This window comes from Hydra viridissima, unplaced genomic scaffold (assembly GCF_058129835.1).
Source record: "Hydra viridissima isolate aposymbiotic clone 2 unplaced genomic scaffold, HvirCarnegie_v1 scaffold_8, whole genome shotgun sequence".
NCBI lineage: Eukaryota > Metazoa > Cnidaria > Hydrozoa > Anthoathecata > Hydridae > Hydra > Hydra viridissima.
In genome coordinates this window covers 8,814,346-8,828,224 of record NW_028324307.1, presented here as the reverse complement: position 1 = coordinate 8,828,224, position 13,879 = coordinate 8,814,346, and the positions used below count along the sequence as shown (strand labels likewise).

At 28.5% G+C, this 13,879-nt stretch overlaps 1 protein-coding gene across 7 annotated transcripts in view; it reads left to right on the top strand.

The window, feature by feature from the left end:
- The window catches only part of LOC145186273 (uncharacterized), a 26,637-nt gene extending 12,758 nt beyond the window's left edge, over positions 1-13,879 (top strand). For 3 of the 7 annotated variants that reach the window (XM_090095653.1, XM_090095655.1, XM_090095656.1), the window contains 7 exons: positions 675-1,553; positions 7,106-7,173; positions 7,325-7,476; positions 7,646-7,740; positions 7,817-7,913; positions 12,829-13,067; positions 13,349-13,879. In XM_090095653.1, the coding sequence (XP_089951779.1) occupies positions 675-1,553; positions 7,106-7,173; positions 7,325-7,476; positions 7,646-7,740; positions 7,817-7,913; positions 12,829-13,067; positions 13,349-13,489 (1,671 nt within the window). In that variant the 3' untranslated portion in view covers positions 13,490-13,879. Of the gene's footprint in view, positions 1-674; positions 1,554-7,105; positions 7,174-7,324; positions 7,477-7,645; positions 7,741-7,816; positions 7,914-9,763; positions 10,518-10,579; positions 11,250-11,755; positions 11,906-12,828; positions 13,068-13,348 lie in introns of those variants that run through there. The other 4 variants (XR_016454914.1, XR_016454915.1, XR_016454913.1 and 1 more) reach the window with 4 other exon arrangements.

Sequence of the window (13,879 nt, the reverse complement as noted above, 5' to 3'; positions counted from 1 at the left end):
AACTCTAAAAGAAATCAGGTAATTTTAAGATAATGAGTTGCATAATCTCTAATATTTTTTAACATGATTTGAATAGATGTTCAGGTGTTTTCATTTGTGATATCTTTAATAATTCCTTTACTATTTTCTTTTCTTTTTTTTTTAACCAGTAAGGTATTAGAATTCTTCAAAAACGCTAGAGATAATTATTGTAGACATCTAGTTTTTTTAAAAGTTATTTAGATAACTTTTATAAAAAACTTTATGTATACAATAATTATCTCTAAAGTTTTTAATAAACACATGATAAATAGTATCAGTATCTGATTACTTAAGATCTTTTTTTCTTATGTAAAACATATTTACTCAATCAGTTTCTTCAAGATATTAGTTTTGCATATAACCATGTCCATTCATTCCACAATGGTGTAATATCTCAAAAAGACAATTGAGTATAAAACAATAAATTGATTCCAAATCAGCTAAAATAGTTTTTTTTAACACTCCTACTATTTTTTCAAAAACGCTTCCATGGAAGATATTTTTAAGAATGTTTTGTTATTGCTGTTTTTTCAAAGCAAGTGAAAGCACGTAAACTTGGTTGTAATAAAGATGTACTATTAAAAATCAAAAATTTGATTGAACATTGATCAATTTGTTTTAAATTTGTTTATTTGTTAACATTATTCTTTAAGGTTGAAAACCAAAAGCACATCCGACAAAAACAACAGAGACATTTAGGAGCTAACACTTCTACAATCCAACCTGGTGTGCAAGCAAAACTGCAAATTCAGTCTCAAAGTATGAACTTGTTGCAAACATCACAACAAAATGCATCTTTAAAGTTATTATCAAGTCTTACTAATATGGTCAACAAATCAGTATCACCAAACACTGTAACTAATGGAAGATTGTTAACTAATAGTACCAATGACCAGTTTTTCCTAATTAACCCAACAGTCTCAATGCAAAATGTCAGACCAGTTCTTGTTCAATTGCCTAGTGGAAATACTGTTTTATCCACACAATTAGTAAATGCATCTCAGTTGTCTTCTGCCCAAATAGCTGAGTTGCAAAAATCATTGTTAATGCAGCAAAATAAACTTGTTCAACCAATTGTTTCTCAACAGAATGTCATTTCTTCTAGTAGCATGCGGAGTAACCCTGTAAAAAGTTCTGTATTAAACTTTAACTTGGTTTCAAATTCATCTATATTTACAACACAAAAAGTTCTATCTTCTTCAAGTAAAAATGTCTCTGGCCAGAACACAGTTCAAAAATCTATTATAGTTCCTACTAGTCTTTCTTCTACAAATTTTATTGATAAAAATACTGATCTTAGCATTTCATTTAACAAGCAAATAAATAACTTGTCACCTATTCAGAAAGACCAACTTTTAAAGCAATTGGGAATGACTGGTTTAGCCAATGGTCAGTTACCAAAAACTGGTCTATCAAACTCAATGTTAATTTCTTCCATTTTAAAAAGTTCAATAACTGGTGGAACTCAAGATGAACAAAAACAGTTTTTTATGCAACATTTAAAGAAGCCTACTAGCACATTGAATAATAAAGTAAGTTATTTTTATATAGTTTAGAACATTACTTTTGATCATTGATTTTATCTTTAAAAAAAGATTGATGATAATCATGATGGTATATATTTATGAACTACTGTCCATAATTATTTGAATGACATAAATTTTTAAAAAAGTATATAAATTTTATATTTCTTTTAATTATTTTTTTTTTATAATATTGGTAAAATCATAGTGATGTAAATGTTTATAGATTGTTTAAATAAAAAAATTAAAAAAAAAAATCATAAATTTAGCAATAAATGATTTCATATTTTCTCAAGTGGGTGTTTAGATGATGAAGCAGAGTATGGTGTTAACTGAAAAACATGATGGAAGTTGTGTTATAGTAGGAGGTTTGTTTTGGTTGTAATAATATTGCTGATATTGTTAAAATAGATTGTATAGTTACAGAAGAAGTGTCTTGGCATTCTAAAAATTATGTCATCCCTTCAAGAAGTTGGATAGTTGGAGAACCATATATTTTTCAAACAGATAATGATCCAAAACATTCCTCAAAAATTTGTAGAAATCAATTAAGTGAATTTGAAAATGATAAAATAATTGAAAGAATGAATTAACCTTCCCATTCTTTACCCTACTAAACCTTTATTAAATGAATTAGAAATGTCAAAGAAAATAATGCCTAAGAGTGAAAACTTAAAGTGAGTGGCATAAAATAGACTTTAAAAAGATTATGCAAAACATTACAATTATGTAACATGGTTATTGCTACTAAATTAATTGACTTTTTTTTGTGTGTGTGCAATTTTAATAGTAGTAAAGCATATATTTCAAGTGATTTTTATTTTTAATTTTTTCCTTGTTAGTAAAAATTTAAAAGTTTAAAAAGTAGTATCATTCAAATAATTATGGACAGCTGTGTATATATATATATACATACATACATACATACATACATACATACATACATACATACATACATACATACATACATACATACATACATACATACATACATACATACATACATACATACATACATACATATAGATATATACACACACTTCCAACTATTTTTCTCTTCTTTGGGTTATTTGCAATATGAACTTGTTCAACAACATCCACCATCTTAAATGTTGTTTTCATCAGCGTTGCATTTCATTGGACTCTCAGATCACATGATGCTAATTATTGCATAAGTTTTTGTGATTTTGCTTTTTTTTTCTTTGTAAAAAATGGACTTAATCTCTTTTTCGATTGGATTGGTTTTTTTTCTTCTCTAATTTTCCTAACTATTTTTTCGTTTTTCAATTGAAAAGTAGTTTAGTACATACTATTTATGACTATATGTAGAATAGAGGCATAAACTTTAAAAATTACAAAATGTGACTGCTGTTTTTTCCTGTGTAGTTTTACGTGGAATCGCCCATATATATATATATATATATATATATATATATATATATATATATATATATATATATATATATATATATATATATATATATATATATATGGGCAATTCCACATAAAAGAGGAAAAAAAAAAAAATTTCATGGTGACATATAATAACTTCATTAAATTTATTTTCCAACTATTTAGGAATACTTTTAAGAAAAAAATTTATTAAAAAAAATGTTTTATAATTATGTTAACATACTTTTAAAGTTGTAAGGAATATGAGCATTTTTTGACATTTATATATAGTCATGTTGTGAAGCGTTGAAAAAGGTTTCAGTGCTGTTTTTTTAAATAACTTTTACTTCTAAGTTTGACTAAAAGGCAAAATTAAACATTATGCATAATATTTTTTATAAGAACAAACTCTAACTAGGTCTATAAGAAGAGCATGCTAATGAAAACAAGACGTTACGACCATCACGAAAAAAAGTTGAAAAGTTTTTTCTATGCTTCGTATCAAATTTTTTAAAACTACAATCATGGTAAAAGTTAAGATACTCATACATATTTTATCATCGTTTCAAAAAAAAACATTCAAGTGCTTTAGATCACCATTTCAACATGTTACTAAGTACGTTCTGACCATCACAAAATGTTTGTTTTTCCATCACGGCTTCTTGACTTAAGCGCGAACGATTCAATTCATTTCAAACGATGTACATCATTTAAACCAATTTATAATATAAATCAATTTTGTTTATTGTTTAATTTGCAGTATGTTTATTCATTTTATTACTAAACTTGTTAAAGTTTTTTTTGAAACTATGAATAACTAATTTCAAAAAATTGCAAAATGTTGTAAATTTTTATTTTACAACATTTCGTGGGTTTTTAAAAAATATATAACGGAGCATAAATTACAAACAGCAGCCATTATATTTAACAACATTTAAAATGCCAAAGTCAGATGCTGAAAGATCGAAAGCTTATAGAGCAAGAAACAGAAAAGCTTTGTTAGAAAAAGAAAGAAAGAGAAGTTATCTAAGCCGGCAGTTATTGACACCAAGAAAAGAAAACCAACAAAAAAATCAGGTGAAGGTTTGCAACCAAAGGCTAAGAATGAAAAAAAAACTTGATTTCAATACTAAAGTCAGTCTAAATTCCACGCAAGACAATTCTTATATCTGCAAATTGTGAGAAAGGCATTAAACAAGTATTTATTATACTAACATAACTTTTTTAATACAATTGCTTACACATAATTTGGCTTCTTTTATATCAAATAATATTTTTAGGACAAAACAGGCTCTTCCAAAGTCTCCAAATAAAAGACAAACTATTGTAGAGCAGTTGGGTGCTGAATATGGCCTATGCACTGCTAAAGAAACACATCGAGTTCACTTCACATCAGAAGAAATTGAAAAAGTAAAAGTATTTTATGAAAGAGAAGATATATAAGTTGTCTCCTGGAAGAAAAGATTGTATGAAAATCAACGAAGAAAAAGTTAAAAAGCGCTATTTAGTTATGAATTTAAAGGAACTGCATGAACTGTATTGTGAGGAGAGTGCTAGCAAAACAATTAAATTGAGTAAGTTTTGTGAATTAAGGCCTCCATACATTCTTACATGCAAAAATACACCGCTTGAAAAATGTGGTTGTGCTTTGGCAAGTAAAATACCTTTTCTATTGTATTGCAATAAATGGTTAGAAAATTATGTATTGTGCAAGCCCCCAACGTACCAATGTTGGATAATGAAATGTTCATTGTGTTGTGATAGTAAATTATTGAAAGTTTATTTGCCCGAAAACGGAGACATGGATACCTTAATCACCTATAATTGGTGGATTAAAGAAGATCATCACTGTGTACCGCAGTCAAAAAGAAAATCTCGAACCAGACCAAATTTTGATACACTTTGATTATTCACAAAACTATACATGTGGTTATCAAGATGCTGTTCAATCTGCTTATTGGTCACAGTCAACTATTACCTTGTTTACTGTTGTAATCTATCGTTACAAATTAGAGCCAAAATCAGTTGTAATAATATCCGACGATAATGATAAATCAAAACGCGCCACTACTACATATTTAAGTAAAATATTTGACCTCTATTGTATTAATTATATAAAAAAAAGTTATATTATGGAGTGATGGTCCATGCACTCAATTCAAAAATAGATACATGGCCAAATTCATACAACATTGCTCTGTGAAATATTATTTTCAAAGTATAGAATGGAACTTCTTTGCTACCTCTCACGGTAAAGGAGCAGTTGATGGAGTAGGAGGGTCGTTAAAGTGATTTGTTTGGAACAGGGTAAAATCTCGTGAACTGGTCATCTTAAACACTAAAGACTTTCTCTTAGCATCAAATGGGTGCAAAACTTATGTTAGACTTATCAACACAGGGAACATAAATAGCATTAAGCATTTGTTGCCTACTCCAAATAAAACGATCCCAGTATTGAAGAACCATCATGGATAACCTTGATAATGTTATAAAATTCATATTTTTTAACATAATTTAATTGGTTTTTATAATCATTCATCTTTTATTATGTCATTCATTGCGTTATTTGTTTTTCATTTTTGGCTTTTTCGTTACAACCATCACGACATAAAACTTAACAAAATTCTCTGAAAACTTCAAGCAAAAGCTATGAAACTCACCATATAGTATGTTCAATGTGTAGTTAAAGAACACAGCAAAGGATTTTTTTTTCACTGTGTAGATGGCTGCATAAAGATTGACAAAGTTTATTTGTTTAGATTTGTCAAAAAGTAAGCATTACGACCGTCACGCTACATTAAGTTGATTTTTCAAATAAGTTGAACACTTGAATGATTTAACTTTTACATACTAAATTATATAATAGTATTTAACATTTCTGGAAATTTTCTTGTAAATACCATTCTTGGTTGTTTTTTAATGGCTAAAAAAGCGTCAAATGTTACGACCGTCATGTGCGTGGAATTGCCCATATATATATATATATATATATATATATATATATATATATATATATATCTGTTATTTAAATGGAGAAAAACAACATTTTAATAGTATCTAAAGTTTCTTGCCTTACGGCAATCATCAGCTATTAATTACCTTAATATTGATTAACTTTCAAATCAGCTATTAATTAGCTATTAATATTAATTATAAATGTTTGGAAGAGCAAAAGAAAACTAAAAAAACTAAAAAAACTAAAAATTTTAATTCACAAAACAGGACCAGACTGCAAGTTTACAAGATTTAAATGTTTTAAAATTGTAACAGAAAATGATATTTATCTTTTATCTTATTTTTTCCAACGCTAGACTTTCAAATAAAACTGTCAGTATTGTTGACCCTGTAAGACTATACAAGAAAAAAATTTCTTTATCAAAATACAAAGCTCTTCAGGCCCTCAAAAAATTCAGTGCCTGGTAATCAATAGCTGATGATTGCAGTAAAGCACGAAACTTTAAGTACTATTAAAATGTTATTTTTCTCCATTTAAATAACATATATATATATATTATAATAATGAGCACTCATTACGCACAAGAGCTTTGTATTATTTTGATATAATACATAACCAATCAATATGTGTGTATGTATGTATGTATGTATATATGTATGTATGTATGTATGTATGTATGTATGTATGTATGTATGTATGTATGTATGTATTCAAATTTTGCAGGCTATGTATTTTTGATTCTACATTTTTTTATTTTGTTACGTTAGTATACATGTTCCCAACATATCTTGATCATAATCAGCAATTTTTAGTTGTTTTTTTTTGACAAATTAAAAGGTTAAACATTTTTTTGTGTACTTATGGTTTTTTACTATCAAAAAAAAAAAAAGAACTTTTATTAAACTTTGTGTGAAAAAAAAATTAAGTGCTCCAACCCCACTAACTTTATTTTTCATCAAAATATTGACTGTGGCACTTCATGAGTCTACTTTGAGAAAAAATAAGTTAGTGGTAAAAGCTCTTCAGGAAGATGTTAGAATATGCATCTAGTGTGTGTGCCATCAGTTAACATACATTGTATGTTAAATAATGGTGGGTGGATTTTAATGCTTTGAAAAAAAAAATACCTAGAAAAGATTTAATAGCTTGATTAATAGAGAATTAATATGAAATTTCAAAGTGTTTTATTTTGCCACAATATTTTAACTTCTAGGTTCGTTCAGTCAAACGCTCTGCCCCTTTTGAAGTTGCTGCCCAACCAGAACATAGATTAACTAAAAAGTAAGTTGTTTTATTTATTGTACAAGTATTTTTAGAGTGATTGATAAAAAAAACTGCAAATGAAATTAATAAAGAATTTCAAATAAAATTTAATTTTTATTAGCTGGTTTTTTTCATTAATATCATTATTACCATATTTTTAAATTTTCAGATGGAAGCGTGTCTTGAGTGAAGATCAAATGCATGTAGTTTCGCCTGAAATAAAAATGCCATTTAAATCTTTAAATGATGTCATTACTAGGCTTGTACCATATCATATCTTTGGTACATATGATGAAAGCAACAAAAAAGATTCACTAAAGTGTATGCTTTTTACTTATCTTTTACAATATTAATCTGAATTTTCTGTTTTTAATTTTTCTATACTTTAAGTCAACACAAATTTCCTAATATTTGCACTAATAAATTTGCTTTTCTTTGAATATTGTTTTAACTTAGTTTCTTTTTTTAAGTTTCAAAAGGTTTCTTTTAGTTGATATCCTTTTTGAATGTTATGCAAAAAATGTTCTGGAACGTAAGACATGGTTACTGAATAAGTTCAATCGAATAATGCTTGATGAAGATCTTGTAAGTTTTTTTAGTTTTTTTTTTATTAATTGTTAGACAAAAATTTACCCTCATTGCCTCTCGTTTTGTTTTACAGATATCATGTCCTAGTGAAGAAGCAATACAAATTGCTCGACTGTTTAATGCAAATGAAATTGAAACATTGACAGAGGAGAAAAGTGCATTACAGGAAGGTCTGTATTAGTTAAATAGTAGTTTTACTCTCAATGCACTAAAAATATCTGCCTCATACAAATATTATTTGTAGATAGTGGAGTTTCCCCCACCCTCTCATTTAAAGGCTGTGTCCCTATATATGTTAAAACTGAGCAATATAAATAATTTTTATGATAATGCTTAGAGTATAAGTTTTCTTTTTTTGTTGTAGTTATCTATTTTTATGATTTCATGATACAAGCAGTGGTTTATATTTTAACAATAATTTCTATGTAAAGATACATCTATCAAAATCAATATATTCTAATAATAAATTTCATGAATAAGTCAAGAAACTCAACTATATTATCACAGCTATTTTCATTTAGTTTGGGACTCTATTAAGAATTTATTTATAAAATGATGAAATAGTGAAAACTTTTTTTTGTGTGTTAGAGAGTAATACAGAGTTCATTTTTCTTGAATTTTTTCTAAGTAAGTTCTTTTCTAAAAATAGTTAGTATACATCAGATTTGAATAATTTCTGCATTTCACTGTTTATGCAACACATATGTCCATTTAGGTAATGTCAATTTAAGTAATGCTTCAGCTACCTGTTTGCTACACCCCTAATACCATAAATATCAAACCTTAAGTAGGTATTTGTTGATCTCAGAAAGATCAACAAGGACTCATTCTAGATAAATTCTCCTTTTACTAAAGATCTTTTGATTTTTACAAGAACTGTATGTTGAGTTAATGTGTTTTCTCAAATGAATTTGCATATAGATTTGAAAATCAAAGCAAATTTTTTTCTATATTTTTGAATCTTATCTAGAAAGTTGGCTGTATTGAGCTATTCAGATGTTTTTTTTTTTTTGATTGGTCCTGATTGATTAAGATCATTTCTCTGGATTTAGCAATGACCTTTTCTTTGTGCCTATTTCGTTGTTTTTTTTGCCAAAAAATGTTGCACGGTGCATAGGAACATGCTCTAAGACCTTGAAACACATCCCAAGAATTTTTTTTTTTTTTTGATTCTCATCAGAAAACATTTCCTCATTCAAAAAATGTGAATGACAATCTTTTTAAGTGGGGGCCTGGGGAGAAATCACATAATTTAGGGGAGTATCCAGGAATTTTGTTGTTCAAGATTGGTAACTAAGAGGCATGGGACATACTCAAATACCCGACCCCTAACTGCCCCCTTCCTAGAACTACATCTCCTTTAATCTTAAAATTTCTTTTTTGTTCTATTATAAACTAGATCAAAGTTCATCGACAGATTTCAAATTTCATCAAAAAAATCTTTTTTCATTTAAGATTTATAACCATGCAAAGCTTAAAATTACCTCCAATTACCCCCTGAAATAACTTTAAATGGTCTTAATTTTTAAACGAAATATTTTTTGATCTAGTTTAATAAAAAACAGACAAAAAATTGAAAAGGGTTTTTAGGAACCTTACCCTAGGGGGAATTCGGGGATCGTTTTGAACACCACAAAATCATGCCCATGCCTCTGTATTTAGATTTTCAGAAATATTTGTGATAGATTTATCAATTTTTTCTTTAAGTATTTTAAAATGTTTGTTCAACATTGAAATTTACAGACTGATATGTAATTTTCATTACTTTCTATTTACATTTTTATTGAAATAAAAACAAAGCAAAGCAACCTTTAATTATTAACAATTAGTAAAAACTAACTGTTGCTAATTGTTAATAGTTGCATAATAACTCCTCACACAAGTTGACATACAAACTGAAAACTATGCGGCCATGTTATGAAGGTAATTATAACTGTATTGATGTTTAATTTACTTTAGTTAAAATTTAGTTACGTTATTTTAGTTATTATAGTTGCTGTACATATGGTATAAAATTTAGACCTGAATACCAGAATTATCAGAGGGAGAAAATGTGAATGTTTTATTTGTGAACATGGGCGCAAATCAAAAATGGAAAGAATATTGGCCACCATGGTTGAGTGTGTGTCGGGAGAACTTGTTTATCAAGGCGCTGAAGATGTTTCAAATAAACCTGCAGAAAGACTAATTTGTCAAGATTGCTACGCCCAAGTGGGACAAGGAATTCCACATCTCTGTACAAAATTAGAAAGACAAAAGAATTTGTAAAATCGACATCCCCAACAACTGCCATTGTAAAATCGACATCCCCAACAACGCAAGGAACATTCTGTCCAGTTCTATTAAAGATTTCCGCACAAATGACTCAGGGGACACCTTAGCTTTGAAAACTTTTGGTCCAAAGCAACTCACTGTCTCTTTCAGAAAGACTGAGGTTAAAAAACTTTTTTTTTCTTTAAGTAAATTGAACAAACTTCAATTAAAATCACATGCCAGGTAAGTTTTTGTTGCTTAAAAATGCTTTTAAAAATAACTTTATGAGTTTAAAGCCAATTTTTGTAAAAACTTGATTAAGGTTTCTAAGTAATCGCAACATGATTGAAGTTGCACAGTTTCTGAGAAGTGAGGCAGGCAGAAAGGTGTGGAATCTGGTTTCAATATTAAACTGATTGAGAACAATGAAATGATTGGAAAATTATTCAATGGTGATAAACTCCCATTGCTATTAGAACTAAATGAAAGCAAAGAGGTTAGTAAACTATTACCAAAAAAAAGTATTTTTTGATAGCTAGATTGTAATCTGTATCATTCATTTTGATTTTTTATGGATGTATAGTTGGTAGAAAAAGATACTCCTATTGTGTATTGCAATGACATTAAAGAGCTTGTAGCAATGGTACTTCATCACAGAAGTCAAGGAATAAATGATGTTGATATCAAATTAGGTGTAGATGGAGGGCAAGGGCTCCTTAAAGTTACACTGTCAATAACCCTAAAACCAGAATTAAAAAGTAATAAAGTTTCAGAGAAACTGAGCAAGTGTGACAGATATGCGTGCAAAGATTTTGAAGAGTCAAGCGTCCGTAAAACTATTATATTGGCCATTTTGCCTTCATTAAACGAAAATACCAAAATTTGCAGTTAATTTTGGATAAGTTAAATATTTCATCCTTAGATTACACAGTATCTGAAGATCTAAAGACTTTTCTTCAAATGGTTGGAAAACAAACTGCAACATAAAAGCAACCTTGTCCGTATTGCATGACGTCATCTCATGACTTTCAAAAAGCTGATCATAATACTCTAGAATCTTTGTGTAGATTGTTCGACCAATGGATGGCTGGTGGTGCAAATTTAAAAAAAGCAAAAAAGTACACAAATGTTGTTAACCCCCCTTTATTAACAGGCGAGAAAAACAAACAAATATTAAAACTTGTAAATAATCTTGGTCTACGTATATTGTTAGGTGTTGTAGACAAAATTTTAAAAAAGATTAAAAAAAAAAATTAATTGAAAACAAGGAGTGTGGGTTACAGTTTGTTAACCAATATCTGTCTAAGATATGCATCTGCAGAGTGTCCTACCAAGGGCAGCATCGTTTGGAAGGCAATGCTTGCAATAAATTGCTTAAAAACACAGACAGCATTGAACTGTTTTTTCAGGAGTCTAGTCGTGGAGTTTCCGCCGCCAAATACATTTGGGTACTTGTTTGTTTTGGAAAATCATTAAGCTCCACTTTGTCAAAGATTTAAAGGAGTTCCCTAAGAGCTATAGAAATCTAAGGGCTACAATTCCTTTGAAGGTACACATAGTTGAGCAACATATTATCGAATTCGTCGACACGAAAGGCGGAGTCTTTACTATGATAAATAATTTTTAAATTTGATAAATAATTTATAATATTAGTAATTAAATACTCTACTTTAACAGTTTAATTGTAAAATTTGCATAAATTATGACAAATATTTGTTAAATAAACTTGCATTTCTTTTGTACTTCTTATATTCTACAGGCTTAGGTTACTGGACCAAACAAGCTCTCGAATCCATTCATCAGGATTTCAATCAGTTTTGGCGAATGAGAAAAGTTGGAGAACACAGCCCAAACTATATAGAGGCGCTAAAAAACGCGGTTGTTGCTCACAACTACAAGCACTTTTAAAGTAGCTTTCTATTTGTAGGAATGTAGTTTGTAAAAACTAAAACATTAAACCTCCTATGAACAAACGTTTAGTATGATTTTGAAATGTAAAATATCAATCATAATCCAACCATAAAGACCAGAAATTTTTTTTTTTTTTTAATGTAATAAGTGATTTTAGCAAACCCTACTCGACACCCAATAGCCTTCCCCTAGGGTAAGGTTCCTAAAAACCATTTTCACTTTTTTGCTTGTTTTATATTAAACTAGATCAAAGTTCATCAACAGATTTCAAATTACATCAAAAGAGATATTTCGTTTAAAAATTAAGACCCTTTTAAAGTTATTGGAGGTAATTTTAAGCTTTGCATGGTTAAAAATCTTAAATGAAAAAAGATTTTTTGATGAAATTTGAAATCTGTCGATGAACTTTGATCTAGTTTATGATAAAACAAAAAAGAAATTTTAAGATTAAAGGAGATGTAGCTCTAGGAAGGGGGCAGTTAAGGGTCGGGTATTTGAGTATGCCCCATGCCTCTTAGTTACCTATCTTGAACAACAAAATTCCTGGGTACTCCCCTAAAGCATGGGATTTCTCCTCAGCCCCCCACTTAAAAAGGTTGTTGTTCACATTTTTTGAATGAGGAAATGTTTTCTGATGATAGTCAAAAAAAAAAAATTTCTTGGGGTGTGTTGCAAGGTCTTAGAGCATGTTCCTATGCACCGTGGTTTTTTGACCTTCCACAAGCTAGTTTCACCATTTTCTAGGTTTTTCAGAACTTTGTAAACATTTACTCAGCTCAAACAGCTCTTACAGCTTTAAAAATATTTACTTTTTTTTTTTTTATCTGAAATCATTTTTTTTTTCTTTCTTTCTATACAATTAACTTTTATTTCATAAAATGTTATGTTAAGTATTTTAAAACCTTAATACTTAATTTTCAGGTCGTTCATCTATTGTTAAGAGTAAAAATGGTGCTTTACATTGCATTGCTGTTGAAGAGAAATCTTCTATTGAACTGAAAAATAAAAAAAATTCAAGTAAAGTTGTATCAATTTTGCATTCGTCAGAACAGCAACCTTTTGAAGAATGTTTACGAGTTGCTCATAAAGACATATCACGTATTAACTTTGAAGAATCTGACGGAAGTGAAGAAGAAGTTGATGAAGAAAACGAAATTCAGGTTGTTTCATTTTTGTTTTGTTTTGTTTTTTATACATTTTATGCTGCGTTTATGAATATTTCTTCAAGATTCTAGGATTCATGAGTCTGACTGCAAAAACTTAAATATTTAAAGTTTAGTAAAGATTTTCTGTTATTGTTATTACAAATTTGTTGTTAAGTATTGAAAGTTACTTATAGTTGTATTGAAATCTTTAATGAAAGACTTACATTATATAAAAATGTTACTTGTGTTCTGTTTTGTCAGCTATTGATAATTTTAATGGAAATCTGTTTTTATAGCTTGAAGAGTTTGCAGCAGATTGTTATAAAGATGATATTAATAACTTTAAAATGGAAGATATCGAGCTCACAGCAGCAACAGACAACTTACTTGCTGATTTACAACAACAGGATGATTACAATCTGAGATTTGAGCTATAGATTTGTTCATCGAATGCTTTGATTTTTAACATAGCATTTGGTTTGCTTTTGTTAGGCAATATTTTTCTGCAACTATAAAACTCTTGACATTTTATAGATCTATGTACATGTATATACGTTAATAAACAGATATAAAAAATAACATCTGCATATTCTATTGTGTTAATGTATGTATGTATGTATGTATGTATGTATGTATGTATGTATGTATGTATGTATGTATGTATGTATGTATGTATGTATGTATGTATGTATGTATGTATATGTATGTATGTATGTATGTATGCATTTTCTGGCGTAAATAAGTCACCTATTTGATGTTCGCTTAAATTTCATAAGAAATTATTTCAATTTTTTCTAGTGTAAAAAAGACTTATCTCTGTACTGAAA